General features: G+C 45.6%; 1 protein-coding gene across 2 annotated transcripts; it reads right to left on the bottom strand.

Annotated features, from left to right (window-relative positions):
* Positions 1 to 7,405: 7,405 nt before the first annotated feature.
* On the bottom strand, positions 7,406 to 23,505 carry KCNG4 (potassium voltage-gated channel modifier subfamily G member 4). 2 transcript variants are annotated; one of them, XM_040075244.2, is made up of 4 exons: positions 23,153 to 23,505; positions 22,689 to 22,798; positions 21,458 to 22,257; positions 7,406 to 9,835 (listed from the first exon to the last, which is right to left on the bottom strand). In XM_040075244.2, exons 3-4 carry the CDS (start codon positions 22,205 to 22,207, stop codon positions 9,050 to 9,052), a joined length of 1,536 nt encoding a protein of 511 aa, XP_039931178.1. In that variant the 5' UTR covers positions 22,208 to 22,257; positions 22,689 to 22,798; positions 23,153 to 23,505; the 3' UTR covers positions 7,406 to 9,049. The 2 variants fall into 2 exon arrangements, with proteins under 2 accessions (XP_039931178.1, XP_039931179.1); XM_040075245.1 differs by lacking the exon at positions 22,689 to 22,798.
* Between the last annotated feature and the right edge of the window lie 1,485 nt (positions 23,506 to 24,990).

The raw sequence follows: 24,990 nt of genomic DNA, 5'->3' as shown, positions 1-24,990 counted from the left end.
GAGCTCTAGAATTACTGATCCTCCCTCAGCCAGCGAGGGGAAAATGGATGGAGCCCATGGAGCACAACTGGGAGGGGGGAGGGAAGGAAGGAAGGAAGGAAGGAAGGAAGGAAGGAAGGAAGGAAGGAAGGAAGGAAGGAAGGAAGGAAGGAAGGAAGGAAGGAAGGAAGGAAGGAGGAAGGAAGGAAGGAAGGAAGGAATGAAGGAAGGAAGGAAGGAAGGAAGGAAGGAAGGAAGGAAGGAAGGAAGGAAGGAAGGAAGGAAGGAAGGAAGGAAGGAAGGAGGAAGGAAGGAAGGAAGGAAGGAAGGAAGGAAGGAAGGAAGGAAGGAAGGAAGGAAGGAAGGAAGGAAGGAAGGAAGGAAGGAAGGAAGGAAGGAAGGAAGGAAGGAAGGAAGGAAGGAAGGAAGGAAGGAAGGAAGGAAGGAAGGAAGGAAGGAAGGAAGGAAGGAAGGAAGGAAGGAAGGAAGGAAGGAAGGAAGGAAGGAAGGAAGGAAGGAAGGAAGGAAGGAAGGAATTTGTTGTAATTTCTTATGGGCAAACCCACAGGTTTCATGAGGAAAAACCCCCATTAGAAAAATCTTCTCCTCATTTTCCCCCATGAGGAAATGTCCCTTTAGATATTTCTTCCTCTTCCCTGCACGCAAACACAGGACCTTGGGACAATTTCCTTGGACAGATTTTGGCACAGTTAAGCCCAGTGCAGTGAGTTCAGCTTAGAAGCCACTTGACTTCCCCACCACATTTTACAAGAGGAAAACTTCCCAAACTATTACAAGCTTGATTATTCGGCAGAAAAGCAGTTATGAGAAATGAGTGCAGTATCTGCCTTGTTCAGTGTGCAGGTCCAGGACTTTTTGGCTGTGTTTTCTTGCTCTCTGAATAAAACAGGGAGATCACAATAAATATTTTCAGCCCTCGGTGGTGCTTTTTAGGCAGAGCTGAGCCAGCAAACAGCTCTGTCTGTGCCAATTTCTCTCTTAAAATGAACGTGCCCTTGAGGAGCAGGTTCAGCACCTCCTTGTAGTTATAAATTGAATATATTGTCTCATACACAGGGACACAACTATTGCCTAATAGTTTACAGGTTGGGATCTTCTTTGCTGTTGATGGCCCTTTGGTGGATCCTTTTTCTCTTTGCTGGAAACAGAACAAATCAAGAATCCCATGGGTTCCTTTATTCCTCTTTCCCACCAGAATTAGCCACCCTGGAAACCTTTGAAGACCTTGTGAAATTCCCTCCCTTTTGGAAACGTGGGCATTTGGGAGTGTTCTCTATAATCATTAGACACAAGCAGTCAGCGTGTTTTGTAAAACAACACTGTGCACCAGTAGGAATAAAGATAAAACCAGAAAGCAAAGGCTTGAGGCTGTGTCTGGGTTTGCAAATCTCATGAGCAGTGAGCAGGGCTCATGAGCCTGGAGCATTGATCTCGGCGGAAAAGGAAAGGTTCCTGATGGATCCTTTTAAAATTCAGAATTCCTCTGGGGAGGATGAGGACAGCAGGGAACACACAGCAGCGATGTCCAAGTGCTCACAGCCTCCTGCTGCCCTGTGCTGGGCTGGACTGAGCCTCTGGATTTCAGGAGGACACGGATTTACACCACATCTGGGCTGCTTTTCTCTCTGTCTCTGCTCTCCCATGCTGAGGCAGAGGCTGGCAGGGAGAAGCATCTGTCAGAATCTGTGTTATCTCAATAAAATGAAGTGTAGTGGAGCATAAAATTTAACTGCCTTATCATAATATTTGGTTTTACTTTTTAGAGGTTTCAGTGCGCTGGGTGATTGAAGCTCTGTAGACTTTCAAAAAGCTGGAAGCACTTAGCACAGGAACTATCCCAGAACCTGTAAAAAATGGGCCTTGAATTTGCTCCTATTTCAAGAAGCAGGATTAAAGCCCAGCAAATTTATCGACTGACATATTTTTGCTCTTTAGGGACATAATTTGAAACTTATTTTTCTTCTGTGTAGTGTTCTCTTCAGTGTCCTTGCTCTAAAGATCCATTTTTGTGCATTTTCATTGTTGTTTTGGGTTTCTTCTTTTTTTTTTTTTTTTTAATACCACTTGTGTAATAACACAGAGAAATGGACCCTTGTTACAGTTTTATACAGAAGCGCGTTGTTTCAGGAGTTTCACATTTCTCAAACTCCAAATCCCTTACGAGATAAATCTCTTTGACCTTCAGTTTTCCTCAGATATCTTTTTATCGGCAAGAAATGAGTTTAATTTGTTTAAGCATGCATACTCACACCCTAATGAGCTGATAGTGTTATCTTGATCAGCTCTGGAAATGACTGTTCTAAATCCTGCCAGCCTCCTTCAAGGTATGAACCCTTGGGTCTGGCTTGGAATTACAGATGAAGTGCATGGTTTCATCCTCTCTTTCCTAAAAATATCCTCTAAAAAATCATAGTAATTGTGCTGGAGGAATGTATTGATTAATCTTTGTAGTTTTTTTTCCTTTAATCACCAGCTGGTAGCTTTTTATCTCTCAGGAGCTTTGAAATTTCCTGGAGTTTGTTGTCTTTGAGCTGATTTTTGTGAAATTTTCATGTAAGAGTCTGTCAGGGGTGGAGGAGCTCTGACTAATCTGGTGTGGAACAAGGCAGCTCAGAGAGCTTTGGGGGAGCCAGGTGAAAGTAAAACATCAGACCGATGGAAACACAAATTATTTGGAAAAGCAAACCCTCGAGGCATAGACTTGCAATTGTTACCTGCTTTGTTGCTCTGGTGAAGATAGTTCAAAACCAGGGATTTGCAAATGAAACTTTAATTAGAATATTTTAATGGCTACTTCCTTAAAGGAGGGTGTAAAACACTTACAGGGCAGTACAAGAGCTGTTGGTTGAAGAACACAAAAGCGCTTTCTTAGTTTTATTAATATTCTTTATTCATGAGTGCAAGCCAATTACCTTTAGCATTTCTCACCTGGTATCTTCAAGGAGATTAATTTTAATAAGAAATTTCTTTAACTTTGTAGAGCAAAGGAACAATTCCTGATGTGGGGAAGGTGGAAACAAGAGAAGCCACAGGACCAGGGAAGGATTTACCCTGTGTCCTGTCTGTCTGGGGAGGGATGTGAGCCTGGATGCAGAGTTAAAGTCAAGTGGTGGAACATCAGCAAATGCTTTTACATTTTATCTGAAATAAAGTGAAACATCCTTGGATTCCCACAGAGGCTTCACTGCCCTGCAAGTTCAACATTAATACTTTCTCATCTGCTTGAGCTTCAGGCAGCAGGGAAATTCTGCATGGGTCCATTTGTTCTTACTGAGAACAGCCTCTTGACAGCTGAAGAAATTATTTTGAAGAAGCAGAAACAAAACCTGTGGGCTTGTCTGACTGGTTGAACATTAGGACCAGAAAGAAAGAAATTTTGGAAGACATTATCACCTAATTATATGCATGTCTGGAGTTCGGTGCTAATATATTAAGTTCTAAATGACTTAAAAAAAAAAAAAAAAAAAAAAGAATTGCCAGGTAGGAAGCAGTAGAGCTTTTCATTAAAATCTGAAGAGCTGTTTCAGGATGATTGTGTTTTATTCCTGATGGTGTAACAGGCTGTAGCTTTCAGAGGAGAAACACCTGAAGGGTCTTCTCCAGCCACTCCCTTTTTGATATGTGCTCGATTTTTACAGCTGTTTTAGTTATGGCAGGAACTGAGCATGAAAATAACGAAATCTGAGTTGGATTTTTATCCCTCTCGCTGGATCTGCTGTAATAATCTGCTGAAATGCTCCCGAAGCACTTTTGCTTAGTGCTGATAATCCAGGCTTGGATTTTTGTGTGAGTTCCTGTGATGCTTTTCTGATTGCAGGTCTTTCTTACAGTGCACGAGCTTTGGGTTGGGCTCTTCCCCTCTCTGTGAGCATTTTCCTGGCATAAAGGAACTACAGGAACACCAGACTTTGGGGGAAAAAAGTTTTTTGAGAGCTGTCTTTTATCAGAAGTGACGTGATAAAGACAGGAGCACAGGGGGAGGGGAAACACCTCGGTTCTTTCTCTTCATCTTTTTCTTGTAAGCATCATTTTAGTCATAAATAATAAGAGTAACCCAGAGCATTAGGTTTCATCCTAATATTGCAAATTAAGGGCTGGAGCTTGCCCAGCAGATCTGCAGCCTGTTCCTCAGGGTTTTGCTGGGTGTTGTGCCATGGCTGGGACTCAGGGAAGGGCTGAAAACCCCATTGCTACCAGAACAAAACACTTCACAGGAAGGAATCCAAAACTTTCAGTAAAATGTGCTGGAATATCTTCATTTTACCGCGCAGAAACCTGATGGCATTTAGGAAATATGATTTTTATGTCAGCCTTTTATCAGTTTTAACTTCAACACGTGGCTAATAATTTATTGCTTGTGGAGGTAAAAACTGGGAATGTGCTGTGCTTTTCCCTCTCCTTGACCTTTTAGGTTTTCAACATTATTTATAGATTAATGCAATCTATTAAAATCATTTTTAGAAAAAAAAAAAAAAAAAAAAAAAAAAAAAAAAAAAAAAAGAGGGAGAAAATATTTACTGGGGAAAAACCCCAGAAAGGGAGTGCTGAGCTTAATTTTTGTCAGCAGATGTGCTTAATTGATCAAAATAGCTGCACAACGGTGTTTGGGTGTGTATGAAATAAAATTGTTAACCAGTGCAAGTTTTAAATAGTTCTGCTGTAATTAATGCATGGCACATGCAGTCCACTCCCTGAATTCATCTGCAATTTGCTCCTAAAATAAAACCTGCTTCACTCTGTGAATTTATGACTTAATTGACCTGGTAACTTTCTGTTATGAATGTTAGCGGCTAGATGCAAAGAGAGGTGAAAAGCAAATTTTAAGAGTTTTAATAAATAGTAGGCTGAAATAATAAAATACTGAACCTGTGAAATTAAAGGAAGGTAATTACTGAGAAAATAACGTGTCCATCCTACATAATGCTTCTCCACCAGAGGAACCGGGGAAAGTCACAGAGGAGAAACAGCTGGAGGAGGTACCAGGGCTGCAGAGAAACATGGAACAATCTGCAGAACCCCTGAGGAAATGAGAGTTAGGTCAGAACAAAGGTCTCAACCCCTCGGCAGGATTGCAACATCACAGAAAATTTGCATGTAGCCCCTGATCAAAAGCCATTCGGTGCGTTTTGGGTCCAGGTCAGACCGAGTGGGAGGCTCCCGTGTCGTGTTCTCGCAGGACTGGTGTTCACAGCTGGGCTGCAGATTTTTGCAGATATTGAGACTATTCCTGATTTCCCCCAAAAAGCAGCATGGTGGAGGGTTTTTGCAGCTTCCTACAACAACAGGAGGTGTTGCTGTGTCAAGGCAGCAATTAGAAGTTTCAAAAGAGATGTAGTGAATTGATGAGGGCTGCACAACGTGGTTCCCCTGGGTGATGGGTGCTGTTCCTCTGCTGTTTCCAGGATTTAGATCCAGGGGAAAAGCTTTGAAGTCCGAGATTCTGGGTGCCAGGCGGCTGAACTGCTCTTTTAATTAAACCGGGTTAGGAAATGATACCGTCTTGGCAACAACAGTGTCTGCTAATTGTAACTGCTTGTTCTGAATTTGTTACTCACTGGAGTTACACCGGCACTAAATGTTCCTCCTAACATATTTTTCCCCTCCCCTGTAACGCAGTGAATCATGCAGGACTTTTTCTTCTGTGAGAGCTGCACAGCCCAGACCCAGCAATTAGAAGAGATTTAAGTTAAAATCAGAAATACTAGCTCTGGTCCAGATTCTGCTGGGAGTGCAAACACTCACGTCCCCGTCAAGCACTGGAGCTTTGTTTGTTTGCTTGTTTTAACTCCGTGATTCAGCACATTCTTGGGTTGTGTTTTGGAATTTACACGGTGTTAAACTCTTGGCTGAGTCAGGGTTTGGATTTCTGTCGCTGTCCACAGCCCCACCTACATCACAGAACCTGTTGGACAGGGAGCTGTTACATGCACTTGAGCAGTAAAACTGCAGACACCTGCATTTAAGACCATGTGGGCTAATCTTGCGTGCATCCGTGTTGAACTAACTCCTGATCTAATAAGGAAATTGTTACTTGGAAAAAAAAAACAAAGCAGCCGCCCTACCTGATTGTTTGTATCTCCGAAGTGTGTGTCAGTGTAAGAAGTGTTTTTTAAAAGCTGCAGCAATTTTGCATCGGGATTTGTGTCCCAGCAGCCCCCAGTCGGCAGGAGCAAGCACTGGACTCGGCACTGCCAGACAAGAATCTCCACAGAAATGCAGGTGGCATCACCAGGCACAGGACCCTGGAGAGGTCTGGTTCATAGTCCAGACTGGGATTTTGTCTGATTTATCATCTCGCTGGACCTACTGTAGAGAATTGCCAAAAAAAAAACCCCAAAAACAACAACAAACCCACCAAACAACCACAAAAATAACAAAAAACCCCCCACCAATTGTGAAAAATAAAAAATCAGATGGACCTGCTCATAAACCAGCAGAAACTGCACATTTAATGGGGCAAATGTAAATGCCTGTTATTTAAAGCCAACTTGTTCCTCTTGTGTCGGAACATCCCCGTGAATAATCCGCTGCAGTTTCTCTGGTGGGAATCATAAGGTCAGTAGCAAAATAAGCCCAAGAGATTAATTCCAGTCACGTCATCCCAGTTGTGCCAACAACTGTGCTTTTCTGCACTTCAGCTGTGCAGGAGGGAGGGGAGCAGCTCAGCAGCAAGGCTGCAGGAAGCTGCAGAACTCTGCAGGTGGCTGGGTGTGGGTGTCCAGGTGGGAGATGGGGCAGTGCCTGGAAGTGTCCCCAGGCTCCCAGAGGCACCAGGCTGGGCAGGAGTGGTGCCTGCCAAAAGCTGGCCCTGGTGAATGGTCATTCACTGAGCTTTGTCCCATCACAGGGACATGGGGACCTTGGCAAGATTAAAGAAATGGAGTAATGAAAGCTGAAAATCTGATTAAAAACTGATTTAGGCCTTGATTAATCTCAGTGCCTAAATACATACCCAAAATTCAGCGTGTGAGAGCCCTGCGGGGATCCTCACACTGGGGCTGACATGGGTCTGAACACACAGGTGTCTGTGCACACCTGGCCTTTGTGACCTGTTTGGAATTCACTGACCACACTGACGCCATCCAAAGGGCCAAATTGTACAAAACCATCCAGTCCTTCCTTAAAGGAGCACTGCTGACCTCTGCAAAGCCCTGTTGCTTCCTTCTGGCTGTACATGGGTATCCCAAAAAGGGCATCTTCCATTCCCATCAGGAAATCAAAAGGGGCATCTTCCACTCTTCAGGAAATCACTCCCACTGCCTCTCTGGCAATCACTCCCCTCATCCTTTACTGTTTATACCTTTGGATACTTCTGACCTATCATCACATTTTCAAGAGGTCTCTTTATCTTTCTTCCAGAGAAACCATCACCCTTCAACCAAGAAATATAACACCGAGGCTTTTTGATATGGTCATTAAGCTTGGGCTTTTTTTATTCCTCATTTTTATTTTAAATAATTATATGAAAAAGACTTTTGAAGACTTTCGCTGTCTAGTGTGATACGTTTACAGTCTGCAGACCACAACTGCATTTCAAGCAAACGCTTTTGCAAGCAGTATGTGTTTTATACAAAGCAGTGCAGTTTGTTAGGTACAGATTGATCATCTGGCTACAGGCAAACTTTGAAAGCTGTCGCACACAGCAGTTTTATTTTAAGCTTGTTACTGGCTTTAAACACAGAATTCGGATTTGTATCTCTATGCCTGGTGGATGAGCTGTGGAAAACCAGGCTGGTGTGTGCAGCCCTGAAAGAATGTGACCTAACGCCTGGCTCAGGATATTCACTGCAAGAACACCTGAAACTCAAAGGCAAATGAAATAACAAGTGTGTTTGTGCCAACAGGAGCTGGTTTGTTTGTTACTCATTCAGTATCAGGTGTTCAGCAAGATGCATGATTGCTAGAGACAAAGTTTATTCTTAGTAGCCGTAGAGAAGAATGAGCATTTATCACTGAATAAACTCTGACCTTTTTACATTCTCCCAGCCTCCAGCTCCATTGGGATTTTTTGGAGCTGGCTCTGTTGGGTTGGCTGCTGCTTATACCTAGGTCAGGAGAGAGGATAGCACTGTAACTTATGATGCTTTGCTTTGTGTATTTTTGCTGACACACACGTGCACATTTCTGTCAGCGTTTTTGGGAATGCCCCAGGCCAGGCTCAGTTCCCTGTGTAGACGTGTTTGATGGGGACACACCAGGCCCAGTTCCCTGTGTAGATTCATTTGATGGAAATGCCAGGCTCAGTTACCTGTGCAAATGTATTTGATGGGGATTCCAGGCTCAATTTCCTGTGTAGATGTGTTTCATGGGACACACCAGGCCCAGTTCCCTGTGTAAGTGTATTTGATGGGGATTCCAGGCTCAGTTCCCTGTGTAGACGAGTTTCATGGGACACACCAGGCCCAGTTCCCCATGTAGATGTAATTGATGGGAATGCCAGGCTCAGTTCCCCATGTAGACGTGTTTCATGGGACACACCAGGCCCAGTTCCCCATGTAGATGTGTTTGAGGGGAATGCCAGGCTCAGTTCCCTGTGTAGACGAGTTTCATGGGACACACCAGGCCCAGTTCCCCATGTGGATGTGTTTGAGGGGAATGCCAGGCTCAGTTCCCCATGTAGACGTGTTTCATGGGACACACCAGGCCCAGTTCCCTGTGTAGATGTAATTGATGGGAATGCCAGGCTCAGTTCCCTGTGTAGATGTGTTTCATGGGACACACCAGGCCCAGTTCCCCATGTAGATGTGTTTGAGGGGAATGCCAGGCTCAGTTCCCCGTGTAGACGTGTTTCATGGGACACACCAGGCTCAGTTCCCCGTGTAGATGTATTTGAGGGGAATGCCGGGCTCAGTTCCCCATGTAGATGTGTTTGAGGGGAATGCCGGGCTCAGTTCCCTGTGTAGACGTGTTTCATGGGACACACCAGGCTCAGTTCCCCGTGTAGATGTGTTTGAGGGGAATGCCGGGCTCAGTTCCCCATGTAGATGTGTTTGAGGGGAATGCCGGGCTCAGTTCCCTGTGTAGACGTGTTTCATGGGACACACCAGGCTCAGTTCCCCGTGTAGATGTATTTGATGGGGGAGCCCTGCCCCTCCAGGACCAGGCTGTCCGTCTCGTTGAAGGTGTCGCTTTCCCCGGAGCGGTTGGCGTCCTTCGCTCGGCTCAGCCGCGACTGCAGCCGCTCGTGTTCCTTGCGCAGCTGGGAGTAGGAGTGGGAGAAGGTGTGGAATATCGAGGTTGCCGGGAAGGACATGATGAGGATCCCGCTGAGGATGCTGCTGAGAGCCACCATCTGTCCCGGCACGCTCCGCGGCACCATGTCCCCGTAGCCCACGGTGGTCATGGAGATGATGGCCCACCAGTACGAGGCGGGGATGCTGGTGAATTCCAGCACCCTGCCGGACTCGTTCTCGGCCAGGTACACCAGCGGGGAGAAGAGGGTGACGGCCACGCAGAGGAAGAGCAGCAGCAGCCCGAATTCCCGCGTGCACTTGCGCACGGTGAGGCCCAGGGTCTGCAGGCCCAGGGAGTGCCGCGCAAGGCGCATGACGTACAGGATCCTCAAGGCACGTAAAACCCGCAGCACCAAGCCCACCTTCTCCAGGTACGTGTTGCTGCTCGGCCTGTCCTCCTCCTCGCTGGAGTCGTCCTCCGAGAAGATGAGGGAGGCGTAGTAAGGGGAGATGGCCAAGAAGTCAATGATGTTCAGGGGTCCTTTGAAGAACTGACACTTGCTCCTGGCCTGGATGAAACGGAGGCAGAACTCCAGGGAGAACCAAGCCACGCAGATGGTCTCGATGACAAAGATGTAATAGCACTTCTGGGAGCACTCACCCTGGCACGAAACAGAGAGGGAAATAAACAAAAGAACAGTCTGTGAACGAGCATCCAAAAAAACTCTGAGGGAGCAGCAATATGGATCTGCCTGAGTCACCGGCAGCAGAGATAAACAAACCCCAGCTCACAGGTAGTGTGGCAGCTGTCCTTCAGTTGTGTACAGAGAATATCGAGCACATGAAACAGCTGAGCAAACAGTTCTACCCACCTGCCTCATTTTAGCATGTTGCTTCTTCCAACCTGCTTGAATGAAACCTATCTATGTATAAAGCCCTGGCATGCAGGCTGCAAGTCCTGAATAATTCCCACTTTCTGCCGCACTTGGGAGTAACAAGTCATTTTTTGCTATGGAATTGGCCAGTAGAGGTTTCCCCCTCAGGAGCATGTTTTACCTTGCCCAACCCTAAGATCAATTTAGCTCCGTAGCACCATTTGGGGATTTTCCCTTTCTGCACAGTAAGCTCTCGAGTCCACATTTTACCCCGAAAATGAAATGCCACAAAAGCTAATGAAGGCTTGGCTCTGCCAGGGCTCTGAGTGCAGGGTCAGGCTGTGGCTCCATTTGCAGTCAGTGTTGGAGTGCATTGGTGTCTGCAGAGCTGCTGACTGGGCTTGATGAGATTGCCTGCAATCAGCAGTTGTGTGATGCAGTGCTCAGTCTTTCTGAGCCCTGAGTTATTTGTGCAGAGCAGCCTGGACTCTGCACAGACCTGTCTCTGGTCACCCCAGTGATGTGGCCTCTGAATTATTCATTGCTCCCATCATGGTTTGTTCAATTTTTTGTCAGCTGGGCAGAATTCCCAGTACATCTGTTATTTATTTGCCTTTAGACATTTGTGGGTGACGTTGCTCTCTGGTCATCATGGGGTTTTCCCTGTTCCTTCCTTATAAAATAGAAGAAAAGAAATTTTGTTTGCTGGAAGGTTTAACCATTAAGATGGAAGGTTTCTTTTGAAGTGAGTGCGAAATTTCAAGGTGTGGCAATGTAGACACTGTTTGGGAATTTTTTAAATTCCTGCTACCCTTAGTGACCTCTGTATTCCCTATGGAAATTTATATTTACTTAGTGAAGGCAATTTATGCTGTCAGCATAATGAGAACATGCTCATTGACTTCACGTTGGGAGATGGATTTCATCCCAAGAGTCAGTGTGTGAATGTTTTATATATTAGGAACATTTGTATACATTATGGAATGCACCCGACTTGATTTATATAGAATATCCCTCTCTAATGTCAGTCTCTTCAAACATTCTTCATCCTTTTGAACATCCTGTTCAAAAGCAGCAAATATTGAAATAAGTGGGGAAGGAGATATCAAGCACCAAAGCCAATTTCTGTTTTTTGCAGTAGTTTTGAGGATTTTTACAGCTCAGTGTTTTATGTTGCTCCCAGAACTGTTGTCCAAAGAACAAGCAGAACACACCGACTACAAATCTCTGCTCTCACCAAAATACTGGTGCCCCTGTGTCAGGGGGAGATTTCAAATAATTTTTGCCACCACATTCACATCAGTTACTTTCAGTGTGGCCAAATAGCCTGATCTGTGAAAGGCTTTTGTTGCTTAAATGTCCAAACAAGAATTCTCTGTGCCACAACAACTTCTGCACAATTCCTCTTTCTGAGCACATTTGGATATTCTCGTGTTCAGCACCTGCCAACACAAACCACAACAATTAACCTGACCTCACCATTAACTAGAGTAGAATTCCACGGTTTTATTTCCAGATCTTTGAGTCAAACTTTCACTGAGCTCTTTCTCCTCCTGCTGCAGTTCTGCTCACGGTGGAGTGGGAGCTCTAAAAGCTCCAAGCTGGTGTAGTGCTGACTGTGAGCAAGAGGGGAAGATGAGGTTTTATTTATAACTGTCCACAGCATATTTTGGGAGGGCTTTTTCAACAAAACCATCTGACATCAATCTGTACTCAACCTGTCACTGACTTTGATGGGAGAACAGTTATGACAGGCCCAGCAGTGAGTATGTAACTCTTTATACTTTATTCATCCTGCAGATTTACTTTTCAACAACGCAAGAATTTATCAGGATTTATGGAACTTGCCTCCAGCAGAAATTCTACAACCTATGATATAAATGTAATAAAATGAGTGCCTGGTATTGATCTTCTGTATGAAATGAGCATTTGGCTCGGCAATGAATGAAACAATATTTTGTGTGTAAAAAGATATACACTGAGCCTGGCACCTGAAATATTGAGTGGTTTCTTCGATTTATAAACTACCTCAAAGGAGCAAATGAGTTGTTTGAGACTCTTCTGCCAACAGAGATAGTAAAAAAAGTCAAGCTTCCTTTTGATTATCCAGTGTATAATAGAATGGCTTATTCCTCATGTTCTCTGATGTTCTGGAGTTTATGGTGTTACAGCGTGATTGATCATTTTACGGTATTTCTGTTAAATTCTCTTTAAATAGGAAAAAAAAATTATGTAGGTTCATAATAAAATAGATCAGCAGTACTGAGTCCAGTTAACCCAGTTCCCTCAAGAGCCAGAGGGAACAGGTGCCCAAGGCAACTCTCCTGGCTTCTGTTTTCCACTCACAGAATCCCAGAATGGTTTGGGTAGAAGGGACCCTAAAGACCAGATTGCTCCAAGCCCTGTCCAACTTGCCCTTGGATACTTCCAGGGGTGGGGCAGCAAAAAAGAAATTTATTCACTAGTTGTGAATTCCAGCTAAATGTGCTTGAGATATGTGCCACTCACAAGATAAAAAGAGATAATTTTCCCTGCCTCTTACTTTGCCAGGAAGCATTAATTAAAGTGTAATGACATCTAGGATAACAAACAAAATCGGATCCCAGAGTAACACAGCACCAGCCTAACTTACAACAGGTATAAACCTCATACAGTGAAAATAATATCTTCACAAGCATCAATAATTTTAGTTATGTCCAGGGAGACTGAATCAGAATTTCCCTTGCAGAATACATCTCTCATCTATCCATGCAGGTTTCCAGGTGCTGCTCACTATTTTCATGTGTTCTAGACAAGAAAAAACATTATTATTATTGAATAACTGTATGACACCACCAAGGAACTGCTCTTGTTCCTCCAGGGTCTGCTCTGTGCTGATCACTGCGTCCCACACGTCTGCACTCTAAGACAACTGGCAATTAAATTATGCTTTGGAAAACTTCTTCTGAATCATTACCTGATCCACCTGCAAGCTTCCTACTGCCAGAGATTTACCCCAATACCTTTTGCAGTGGGTATTTGTCCTTTATTCCTTCTTAATCTGAAGTGCAATGGGGAAAGAAATCCTGTTGTTGCCATTATGTTGGGAATGCAGTGTTGCAGCTGTGTGAGGATAAAAATGGATAGGTACCAACTTTCTGCCCTGGGCGTGATCAGCTCTAAGTGGAAGTTTATTGGCAGCGATCTGAGCCTGTTTTCTGTGGTGTGTAATTTGGGATTTCCCACAATCTGGGAGGTAAAACAAGCAAAACTACAACATTTCCCATGATCTCCTTCCTGTGCTTGCCAGGGAACACTGCTCAGGACGGTGATTCCAACTGTTCCTTGTGTCAAAGGATCTATTCCGAAATTAAACAGCAGAAGTTCCTCCCATGCTTGTAGAGCACTTTGCTAATAGGCACAGCTTGATCAGTGTCTGGATTATTTCAGAATCATGCCATATTTCCAGAGCTTTAGAGTAGAAATCAATGGGCACCTCAGCACAAAGTATAGATGTTGCTTACACAGCACACTTGTGAGCAAGGAATCCCATGTTATTTATGAAGCCAAGCAGATAAAGGTCCTTGAATCCAGCTAGAAGTCAGAGCCCCGGTATGCAAACACTGTTATTTTCAGGGCATGTGGATGGGAACCAGCTGGCTCATCATCATAAAACAAATGAGCAATGGGCTGAAAGGATCTGAGCCCTGCTCCCAGCCAGCTCTGCCCGAGCTGCAGCAGCGATCGCTCCCCAGGAAAGGCTGTCCTGGTGCTCAGTGACCCAGACCTAACAGAGCCAGAGCCAGAACCAGGCAGGGAAGGAGCTCAGAGAGCTCAGAGAGGAGTTTCTCTGCACACAGGACCATCTTCCCCTGCACGGTGGAAGGACAGGCCGCCGGAATGTCACCGTTCACACCAGGAGCGTGCCTGGCGCCGTGGCTGCTGCAAGGCCAGGGTTCACATCTGCTGAGTTTGTCCTGGCAGGGGCAGGTTTTGTTTGGCAGGGCCAGCTTGCTGCTCAGATCCTTCCTGTGCTGCACACACTGCTCTGTGGACAGAGGCCAGTGTCCAGGGGAGTGGCAGCAGATGGGATCAGCCTGTGCTGTGGCTCCCGACCTGCCTTCTGCCAGCTTGTGCTGTCCAGCACTTATCCCAGCAGGACTGCTCTTCCTGCAGCCCGGCCCTTCGGCCAAAACCAGCCAGCCCTCTAGGTGCAGGGTTTGGAAGTAAAACCGGCAGGAATTTCCCTCTCTAAGCCCAAGGTTTCCTGACTGAGGAGCTGTCTTCCAGCCTTCTGCACTTCTCAGTCATAGCTGGGCAGTGCACCCTGGTCCAGAGCTTCTCCCTGAGCAATTCCCTCTGTGTGAAAAACACAAATTAATGGGATGGTGGAAACACGAGCTTTGGTTCTTGCCCTTGCCTGCCCACAGACCCAAGGCAGTGGGAATACAGGGGAGGCTGCAAGTGTAGAGAAGGGTTAGGAAGGAGCAGAGGCAGGGCAAGACCCAGCTGTAGGGATCCGAGCAGTTCTTATCCCGTTGGCAGCAGGAAACAAACAGATACAAGGCAGAAATCCCTTTTGGCTGTGGAGTGATGGCTTGGTTAGGAAATGTGGTGCCAGTCCTGCATACCTGAGCTCCGGGATCCAGCTGCAGTGCTGCAGGTACTGCTGAATCACCGCGGCCGCATTGACGCTGTTATTTGAATAATTAAACCACGCTCTGCTGAATCAAATGATGGGGAGGGAGAGCTTGAAAACCCTGTGCTATGGATCACATCGGCACTTGGATTTATGGTTTCAGCCTGATGCAATAAAATCAGAAGGTTACAGTCTGCTGAGAATGAGACTCTAACCTGATGGGCTTGTTAAAGCAGTGCTGCATATTCTAAAAACACAACAAGTTCCCACTTGTTCTACTTGATGGGAAAGAAGCCTGGACTTAGGAAAACAATTACTACAGCTACAACATTTGAGGAAACTAAACTAATATTGGTATTGTATTAATGTGGACATTAGAAAGAACAGAGAAAGAAATTAATGCTCTGTGTCCAACAAACAATTATCCCCTCTGGGGCACAAGTGCAGCTAAAATAAAATGTTACAGTTAACCTTTAAACTTGGGCCCTTGCTCTGCAAACACTGTGAGAGTCAATCTGAAGGATCTGAGTTTGATTTAAACCAGCTGGTGACTCCAAAGTGTTGATGTTAGCAAAAAGATGTGAAAGAGTAAACTTTTTTCCTGTTTTTCTAGTGAAGCCTCTAACAGACATATTTGTAACCGTGAGGAGCAGTATAGCCAAAATGACAAGGAATTTATCTAGACTTGGGAGGATAACCTTCAACTGAGTCTTGCTGCTGGTCAGTGCATTTTGCCTGTTACTGTTTCTTTGCTCCTTTTCTCACTGCATCGTAAATTCTTTGGAGCAGAAATTCCTTCTTACTGTAACTCTGGAGTGCAGGGGGTCCCAAATACGTTTGAATATCTTTTAAGGGAAGATGCTGGTGCTGATGGGAGGTGCTGACACTGTGGGAAGGAACTTGGAGGATAAATTAGTTTCAAGCAGAGTTTTCCAGAGATGGAATGCCTGCATGAAAGGGAACACCCATCTTCCCAAAGAAGGCATTTATTAAACACTCCCCCGTGCTGAGCCCCTCGAGGGCAGTCAGGTGGGGGAACAGGCTTTTGTCACTATTACAACCCTGACAGCAGCAAGAGGGAGAGAAATCCCGATTCCCAGTGAGGGACACCTGTGCTGGCACCCTGCACAGCTGTCAGGGCACTGCCCAGCGCAGAACAGCTGGAACAGCTGGCACAGCACCCCCGGGATGGTGTGCAAAGCTCGGAGCCTCGGCGCTGCTGGGACACAGCCAGAAAGAGATGTCCATAAGGCAAATTAATAACGTCAAATCGTGCTTTCTGAACGCTGGGCACTGGCTCTGGAAAGCCAGACAGGACGCATTCCCTCCCTGCAGGGCTGGTGCAGATGTTTATTTTGTGCGGCAGGGGGGTGAGCCGGGGTGCAGATGGTCGGCAGTGACCGGCCCTGCAGTGCCCTTTGGCTGTGGAGAGCAGGGCTGAGGTGATACAGACTTTATCGGGGTTGTACATAACAGACTCAGAGCTGGATTGTGCAGTTCTGGGCGTGGATGCCTGGAAAATGGTCACTGATACCGAGGAACTCTGAAATCGAGGTTTTTAACATAACGGTGTGATTTCAAGGTCAAAGCTCCCAGCGTTTCTGACCTCAAAAAAAAAAAAAAAAAAAAAGGCAGAGCCCATAAAGCAATAATTTACAAATGTCTATCAAAGCCCCAGGCTTGAATATTCTGATTTCTGTTGTTTAATGGCTTGTTCTTTAACCTTTCCTCGATCATTATTAATTGAACTAATTCAGTCCGTGAAGCACACGGATTAGCAGGGTTCTGCTGTGCTGAGGACAGCTGGACCAGGAGGTTTGTGGTGCTCCACTGAAGCACATTTTCCTACTTTCCTTGCTGATCAAAATGGTCAGGAAAAAAATCAGAATTGCCCTGGAAGCTCAGACAATTTAAGAGAGGGACTGTCTGCAGAAAGTGACCTGATAAGAACCCAGAATAAAGTGCTTGAGCAGATGCAACAAAGCCAAAGCACATCCAGCTTTATTTTGTTCCAAGTCATATGTATATAGCAGTATATTTATAGACAGGCATGCACACTTATGCCTTTATAGTCTTGCACTTTGAATGAGCATTATGTGTTCTTTCTCTTCACAGTAAGGCAAATAAATTGAGTTTTTTCCCCCTGTAAAGAAAAATTATTCCAGTTTTAAAGAAAACTTGTTTCTAGGCAGTTTCCCCCAGTGTGCAAGCCAAATATTCTTTAGTATCACACAGAAAACTTCAGCAACATCAAGCATTAAAAAACTACTCAGGGCCTCCAGAGTAATGATGTAGAATAATAATAATTATAAAAAAAATATTTAAAAGTGGTTCTATATCTCAAGTACTGGGTTCTCCTCATCTGTTCATGTTTTCTGGATTCTAAATGCAACCAGAGACTAGAAACACACTCTCTTAAAAGGAACTTGATTTTCACATAATCAAATGATCCCAAGAAAAGAAGCTTTTTAAAAAATGAGTATTTTGTGTTTCAGGATAAAACCTTCACGTGAAACATCATTGGTGCAGCTTCTGCTGGTTTTGTTTCATTAGGTCCTATAAAATACCTAAAGCAATTCCAAGCTTCTCAAGGTCAGTTAAGAGCAAACACAAAAATTAGTAGCAGCAAGGTCAGGGAATGGAAATATCTGGGGGTTTTCTTCCCCCTGACCTTAATTTGCTGCCTCCCTGAAGTACAGACCTTGCTGCAGCCTTTCTGCTGAGTCATTTCTCTAGAGGATGCCAACTTTAGGGACTCATTAAACGAAATATCTCATCCTAAGGAAAGTCCCAAGGGTACTTCAAAGTGTTCTCGCTCTCCAGGCCCCTCTGCAGTGTTTTATCCCACAGCTTTCTGCTGTAATGATGTTTTTTTCCCCTTGGGTTGGATGTGCTGAGCAGTGGCTGTTTCAGTGACCCCTCTTAGATCCTGACTGTAACTCTCATGTGGGATTGGGACTTTCTGGGGGCTTTGATGGGATTCCTGTCCTGTCTCTAGTGGGATGATCTGAATGTCTTTGTTTGAGGGTGATACTGGTGGATTTGGTCACTTCAGCTTTCCTATCCTGTGTGCTCAGTCTGCAGTTCAGATTTGCAGTTCTCTCAAGCTGCCTGTTCAGATCAATAATACATTTTCTCACCTCTAAATATTGCCTTTATTTTTCCTATCCCTACGTGCCTTGATTACCGCACGTTGATGATATTAAATCTGCATTTTTACCAAAGGCAGTTTGAGCGCCATAAAGAACTGATGCAAATATCATTGACAGGGATGTATTTCCCCTGAAGAATGTGAAAATTCTGTTGTTTTATTCCTAAAAAACATAACCTTGTTACTCTTGCCTTAGCCTCATAAATAATAAAACCCTTTGTATATTTATTTTATGGTCAGACTCAAACTTGAGCTCACCGGAGCCTTTCCTGTGCTAACTCCACATTTTTGCCGAACTTTTTGCTCACCCTTCACCCGGGGCTGTTCTCTCTGGGTTGGGATTCACAGCGTGTGCACAAACTCACAGAAACGTTTGCCCAGATCTCCGTGTTTTTCTTTCAGGAGGAGGTCCCTAAATGCCATTTGACATATTCTGGAGTGCGTGGACGGAGCGGCTTTTAACAACTCCTCCTTTATTTCGCTTCCAGCTGCATTCCCGGCTGGATGTTCCCCCTCCCATCCCTTCTGCTGGCCCTGGCCACGGCTCCTTCCCTCCCCTCTGGTTGCCAGGGTGACTGGGTTTCCCTGATGCAGATGCTCTCTCTTGGCTCCCTGCCATCCCTCTCCCGGAGACAGACCGGAGTTTTCACTTTCCCTCGCATGGTGAGGGCTCCTGGTTGCTCTTCTGCCTGCCCAGGCAGCTTTCGTCCCTTCTAAGCAGAGCTGGCTCAGCAGCTGCTGGAAGGACGAGGGATCTGCTGTGCCTCAGCAGCCTCTGAGCCAAGTGAGTCAAGTGGAAGTCACCTTGCATTATTTTTCTTTTTTTTTTTTTTTTTTCTAATTATTTTTACTTTCATTTTTTTGACTCTGATCCTACTTGAGCTGGAGCCCAGCCAGTTTTCACTCTCTTTAATGTGGCTGTGAGGAGGAGGAACAGGACCCTAGAGTGGTACACGTGCAGCAGAGGTAAAGCCTTTTTTGTCTGTTTTTCAGAATGGTTAATGTGGATAAATTCAATTGCCGTTGTTGGTGACATTGGAAAACGGATCCTTGCAGTGCTTTGAAGGACATTTACCTGAGAGCTTTTGCCTGGCTTTAACTCAGAATTGAATAAACCTCACGATAGGGCATCTCTGAGTTCAGGTGTGGAATTTCAGGTTGTTCAGAAACTTTGTGAAGGAATTTGACTGTTTTCTGTCACTGAGCAAACAGGTATCGAATCATCTTTGTGTTCAGCCCAAAAAGAAAGAAATTCAGGTCCTGCATGCCTGTCTCAGGTGTTGGTAACTGTGGCCCCTTCTTGGAATCACTCTCTGAGGTCAGTGGACTGTTCTGAGTTACAAATCAACGGAGAGTTGATTTTGCTAAGTATGACTGAGCTGCAGCCAAGAAATCCTAATTTCAGTCAATTAAACTTCATGGAGTTATTTGTCCAGTTCTAGCTAAAATGCTCTTTTGAGATCCCAGTAAGGAAATCTTAGTTGTTGCAGGCTAAGAATTTAGGGATGGAAATTTAGGGATGCCAAAACTGCTTGTTAGTAGTTCAGACTCTCTGCTTTTCCACAAGGCACGAGTATTTTGTCTCATACATTCCCCCGTGTTTCCTGTGGCAGAACATCACATAATTCAAAGAACGGGACTTTTAATACTCTGTATTCTGGGGCACAATGACAAAGTGCATTAGGCTGGCGCTGTAAGTGTAAATTATGGAGTGTTTCCAAATATTTGGACAAATGTTGTCCTTTCCTCAAGTTCATCTTTCATCCTCTCCCCTGCACTTTCAACAATCCATCTTTTGAGCTTGCTTCGATGCAGTTTTGCTTGTTTTTAAGATGTTGGTATGTCTGCAAACCTCTAAGCAGCAATGTCATCCCTGTTTTATAGGAAATCCAGGAACAGCAGCTCCCAGACACACTTATAACCCTCAGCATGCTTTTCTTTCTGACTTAGTAAATTATTTCTAAAACACACATCCAGCAGAGCTCTGCTCATGTGCCGGTTCTTTTGCGTGGGACTTATTTATCAAAGCTTTTCGTGCAGTGGTTGGGAAACGAAGACAAAAAGCATCGAGCCACTTCCATTAACAAAGTTAGTGGGAAGCACTTGCTGGAGCAGAGTTTGTAATGTTTGTACATCGAGCTGGAAGAAGGATGTTCTATATTTAAAGCACTTCCTTGGAAGAGGCATTGCAACAGTGCTAACAGCTTTTCCTGTGAGCGCAGCTTTTTCCTTTTTTCAGCCAAAAAGTAATAGCTGAGGAAGGCTGTAAGAGCACCAGGATTATTCCTGAAAGGTTGGAACCTCCCTGAGCAAATGGAAGTTAATATTCAAGGGGTTAAAATGGAACTGGGAATGAGCTTAGATTTCAGCTCTCTGTGCAGTCCTCAATTTTATTGCAAGACATCAAATATCAGGACATATTTTAACCATGACAAGGCTGCTTTGACCAACGGCTTGTGCAGTAAAATAGATACGGATTTTTGTCTTGTGCACACCAGGCTTTGCTAGAAATGTGAAAATGAGTTTATTCATCAATATATGACACTCTGAGGAGGTCTTGTCTTACAGCAGGGGTTGGGGCAGGGGGTTTATTTGTCACAGATTTCCTCAGCACTTTCGGAAGGGCAATTTGCAAATGAAGTGCAGGATTCATTACAGAGATTAGTCAAGGTTATTTGATGGATTTGGACTTTGACACATGTGAAATAACTTTGGGTTCTTACTTTTCCTCTGGTCTATTATTACAAAAATGCATCTTTTAAATGCTGAAATATTTACAGCAATGCTATGGAGAAGATCCTTCATGTATGATACATGCCTGATTTATTTGTCCTGAATTAATGTGAATGTGTTCTTTGAGAAGGGTTTAAATGCAGTTAGCAGCTCAGATAATGTTTGGTATTGCTCCTACAATATGTACATATATCTGGGGCAAATACAGAATTCTCTTAGCATGGAATTGTGATTTTTGGAGGCACAGCTTTTATGTATCAGTATGTGCAAAAATACTTCAGCTGCCTCTCATCCTTCCATCTTTATGCAACTACTGAAATGTAAGATATAAAAATCAATGAATATTTCTCCCCCTTTAAGCATCTGAAAGTTTTATCACTGGGGAAGATACCCAGCTGTTTTAAAAGTAAAAATGCCAGAGGAAAATATTTCTGTAGCTGATGTGTCCAAAGGAGAAATTGCCTGCAAGTAGAGAGTGTAGCATCCTGAAAACTCCACAATGTCAGTTGGAGAGTCTCAGTGCTAACAAGTTAATCTTACACTGGCAGCTGCTTCTCAAGAGGGAAGAAGAGCAGCCCTGTACTGGAGAGCAGAAATACCTGCTGTGTCCAAAAGCTTTCTTGGATTTTAGCTAAAAATCAGCATAATACTTGTTCCCATTATTCTTAACATGGTATCACTTGAAAATAATAGAACTAATTTGAGCCTCTGAGCATCCAGAACGGCATCAGAGCAGGGGGATCTGCCAGGCAGAAGACACAGGGAGGAGTAGAAAACACAGCAGATGTTACTGCGAGAGAAAAGGTGTTTCCAGCCACTTTCCTCAATCAAGAACTTGTGCATTTTCTGTCACAGACTGTGCCAAAATTAATTCTGTGGTTAGACCAGCTAAGAAGGACTGACTTACCCTGTCTTCTTCAGCTCTTAAGTCTGGCATTGTGCTCACACAAAGGCTGACAGCTGTGGTGGCCACAAAGAGGATGGAGAGACAAGCAAAGACTTTTCCCGGCAGTCCTGACTGGGGATTTTCCACCATATCTCTGAGCCTGTTCATGAACTGCCCGAATCTGGTCTTCTCATCCAAGACACACGAAGCCTCCTTGCTCCTCCGGAGCTCCTCTTCTTTGCGGATCTCGGCCAGCTCCTGCAGCTTCTGGAACAGTTTCCGAAAGCAGCAGTTCTCCAGGTTGGATTCCTCAATGCCCCAGTACCTCAGCTCCTCCTGGAAAGACAAGGCACACATGTCCCTCAAGAGCATCAGCTTCCCCGCTGCTAGGAAGCTGACGATCATCCCAAACGCGTTGGGGTTCCTGTCAAAGAAGAACTCGTGGGTGTCTTCGTCGTAATCGTCACACAGCTGGATGATTTCTTCGTAGCTGCTGCAAAGCTTTAGTTTGCTCAGCCTGGTCAGGGGAAACTCGTCCAAAGTGCTCCAAGGCAGCAGGTACTTGATGCCTCCAACGTTGATCATGATCTCTGTCTTCAGATCGGCTGCAGGCGCTTGGTCGGGGCGGTAAATCCTCCTGGCTCTCTGGTAATGGACCCCCTTGACAGAAGGGGTTTCCACGCAGATGGGAAGGAAGTGGCTCAAGGAATTGCAGGAGTTGTAGCTGATGTTGCTATAGTCTTGGTCACTGCCTCTGGAGAGAATAGGCATCTCTAAGAGTTCTCACCGGGACATCCAGAACGGCATCAGAGCAGAGCGATCTGTCAGCCAGAAGACACAGGGAGGAGGAGAAAACACAGCAGAGGTTACTGCGAGAGAAAAGGTGTTTCCAGCCACTTTCCACGATCACAAAATTAATGAGTGCCTGTTTTGTAAGTACAAGTCCCCTCCGAGCTCCCGGCTGGAGCCTGCAGCCCGTGAATGAGCTTTGCTCCGCAGCCCCATTGGTTGTCTGGCAGCACAGGCACGGAGCACAGCTACAGCCTCATTCATAACTATCACCCGGGCTCGGGCTCCTGCAAATCCAAACGGGAACACCTCGGGCTCTTCTCCCGGCAGCTCTGGGCACCGTCGGTTATTTCGGTATTTCCCGGTCGTTGTCGCTCCGCTTTCTTATTTCTATAAACCCTTTAACCACAAGCTAACTCAACTAAGCTGCTTAATAGTTATTAGAGCCGGAGCGGTCAATTACCTGCCATCAGGATGCGAAGTTCCTAATTGCTTTAGCCGGACTGCTCGGGCTGGGGTTGCTCTGCCTCTCGCCGCACGCTCGCTGCCTCTCGGGGGGATTGCGGGGATTAGCTGGGAGAGGTTCACAAAATGCCTTCAGTGGGGAAGTTCTGTCTAAACCACGGCTGTTCCGATCACCCCGACCTCGTGGCCACCGCAATTTACCGAGAAGTCGGAGGGAAACCCTTTGCCCACCGCGGGGAAAACTTTGCTAAACAGGCAGAAAGTGTTTTCTCAGCCCGGAGCGGGGCAGCAATCGAAACACCGCCCGCCTCCTTTCGGGGACAAACCCCCGGGTTTGCCCGTAGTCCCTAGAGATTTAAAAGCACTTTTTTTTTTTTTTTTTTTTTTTTTTTGTTTTTGTTTTTTTTTTGCCAGCCCAAGTCAGCGAAGCGCAAACACAGAAAGTTTCCCCAAGTCACTTACCAGCAGAGCAGGGGCAGCAGCCGGCTGCCCCGCAGGTGATGCTCACATGCCGCACACGGAGCAGGGTCCGGCAGCGGCTCCTGGGGGAAAGGGCCGGGATGGATTACATGGAAAATCCCTGGAGCGCTCTGGAGCTGCCTGTCTCTTCCCTCTTCCTCCTTCTCCTCTTTCCTGGGAGGGGAAAGCAGCCGGGTGTGTTGGTGGAACATATGTTGTGCTAAGGGATGCTCGGCAAAGGTGTCCTGAAGGGCAGCTCCTCTCCTGGGGATTCCTGGTGGAAGATGCTCAGGGAGAGCTGGTGCTCAGGGAGGCTCCTGCCCTCTCCCTGCCTCTCCTCTCATTCCCCCGGGACTGTCAGTGTGGCCCTGGAAGAGGAGGGGAGAGGGGAGGGGGAAGGGCTTAGGAATAATCTCTCCAGCATCCCTCCGTGCATCCAGCAGGCAGCAGGCAGCAACTGGGTAAGAACATGGAGTACAAGTCCCCGGCTAATGAGGTTTAATAATCAGTAATTTCTGGCAAATCTACTTAATAAAACAATTTCAGTGTCTGTTAACTCCTTCCATCACAGTCACGCTACAGTCTCTTGGTCTGGAGAAACCACTCCGATTTCTCAGCAGCAGTTTCCATGACCTGCCCCCCTCCTGAAACTGGGATTTGCCCTTTGATATCCCTAGATGGAAAGGGGAATTTGCAGGGTCCGCGGATGCTGTGCCTCAGCATTCCTTTAGCCATTAGAGAGGTGCTTTCCTTCCATAAAACAAAGGAAATCTGGCTTCTAAAGCACAGGCGCTGAGCACTCTCTTTCCCAGATCTGCAGTGCTTTTCCAACAGCCAGGAACTTTTCCCTTTTCTCTTTGCAGATGATGGGAAATCAAACCTCATCATTTTTGCTCATGCATGGCTGTGGGGGGCTGGGCTGCCCGTAATGCTTTGGGGTTCTGTGGTTGGGATGGGCACAGATTTCACACAAATTCTCTTTGCTTGGCCTCGGTCAGGGGGTCCAGGAAACCTGGGGTGAGGTTCTGTGGACAAGTTCCCTCTGTGGGGCTCCCCAGGCAGTGAGAAAAGCTTCAGTTTGTGTCTGCAGCCAGCGTGGCTGGAGGTGAATCCTGTTTCCAGAGGGATGTGCGGATCTGTGGGATTGAAATGTCACACTGGGAGCGTGAAGGTCACCAGGAGTGAGATGGGGACAAAGTGCAGGTGCTGCTCACGTCTGTGATGTGTGATAGGCTGCTGGAGCCCTGAGCTGCTGCTCCTCAGCTCTTTGCCAGCCCCGAGCAAGGCTGTGGCACAGGAAACCTTTGCTAATTGGACTTTTGGGGCACATCTCTCCGGGCCCACGTGGTGCCCACAAGATTAGCTTCTTATCAGGCTTCACCGCTGGGGTTTTCACTCCAGCCCTAATTATGCCATCCACAGAGAAAGACCAGACAGATGCCTGAAGGCTACGGAGTTCTGGGAGCACAGCTCGGAATCACTTAAATCCCACCACCTTTGTGCAGGACGCAGCTTGCTCTGCCCATCAGCCTTTCTTATGGATTATTTCTGCAAAGGAAAAGTAAACCTATTCTAATTAACTTCGGATGGATTGCCTCACAAAAGGATAAAACCAATTAGCATTTCCTTCCTACTTTGTGAAGCCTTTGCGTGGTGTTGTTAAAGGTTATTTTTCTGAATCCAGCTGACAAGAAGGTGAATAAATCCAAAGCAATGAGTAAACGCTGTGTGCAATGCAGTGATTTAAGTGCTACATTTATTTATCAAGAACTACATGTACTTTAATTTTAAGTTTTCATTTCTTATACTGGGTACTCCAAACATTGTTTTATTGGGACCTG

Source organism: Hirundo rustica, chromosome 11 (genome assembly GCF_015227805.2).
Source record: "Hirundo rustica isolate bHirRus1 chromosome 11, bHirRus1.pri.v3, whole genome shotgun sequence".
NCBI lineage: Eukaryota > Metazoa > Chordata > Aves > Passeriformes > Hirundinidae > Hirundo > Hirundo rustica.
Note: the sequence above shows the minus strand (reverse complement) of the source record. Positions and strands in the feature narration are given on the sequence as shown.

What these genes read in the sequence shown, in the direction of transcription:
- KCNG4 (XM_040075244.2), bottom strand. Translation starts at nt 22,207, where the DNA reads ATGCCTATTCTCTCCAGAGGCAGTGACCAAGACTATAGCAACATCAGC. An exon ending in TAAGAGCTGAAGAAGACAGG is followed by an intron (nt 9,836 to 21,457) that starts GTAAGTCAGTCC and finishes GTTTCGTGCCAG; the next exon opens with GGTGAGTGCTCCCAGAAGTG.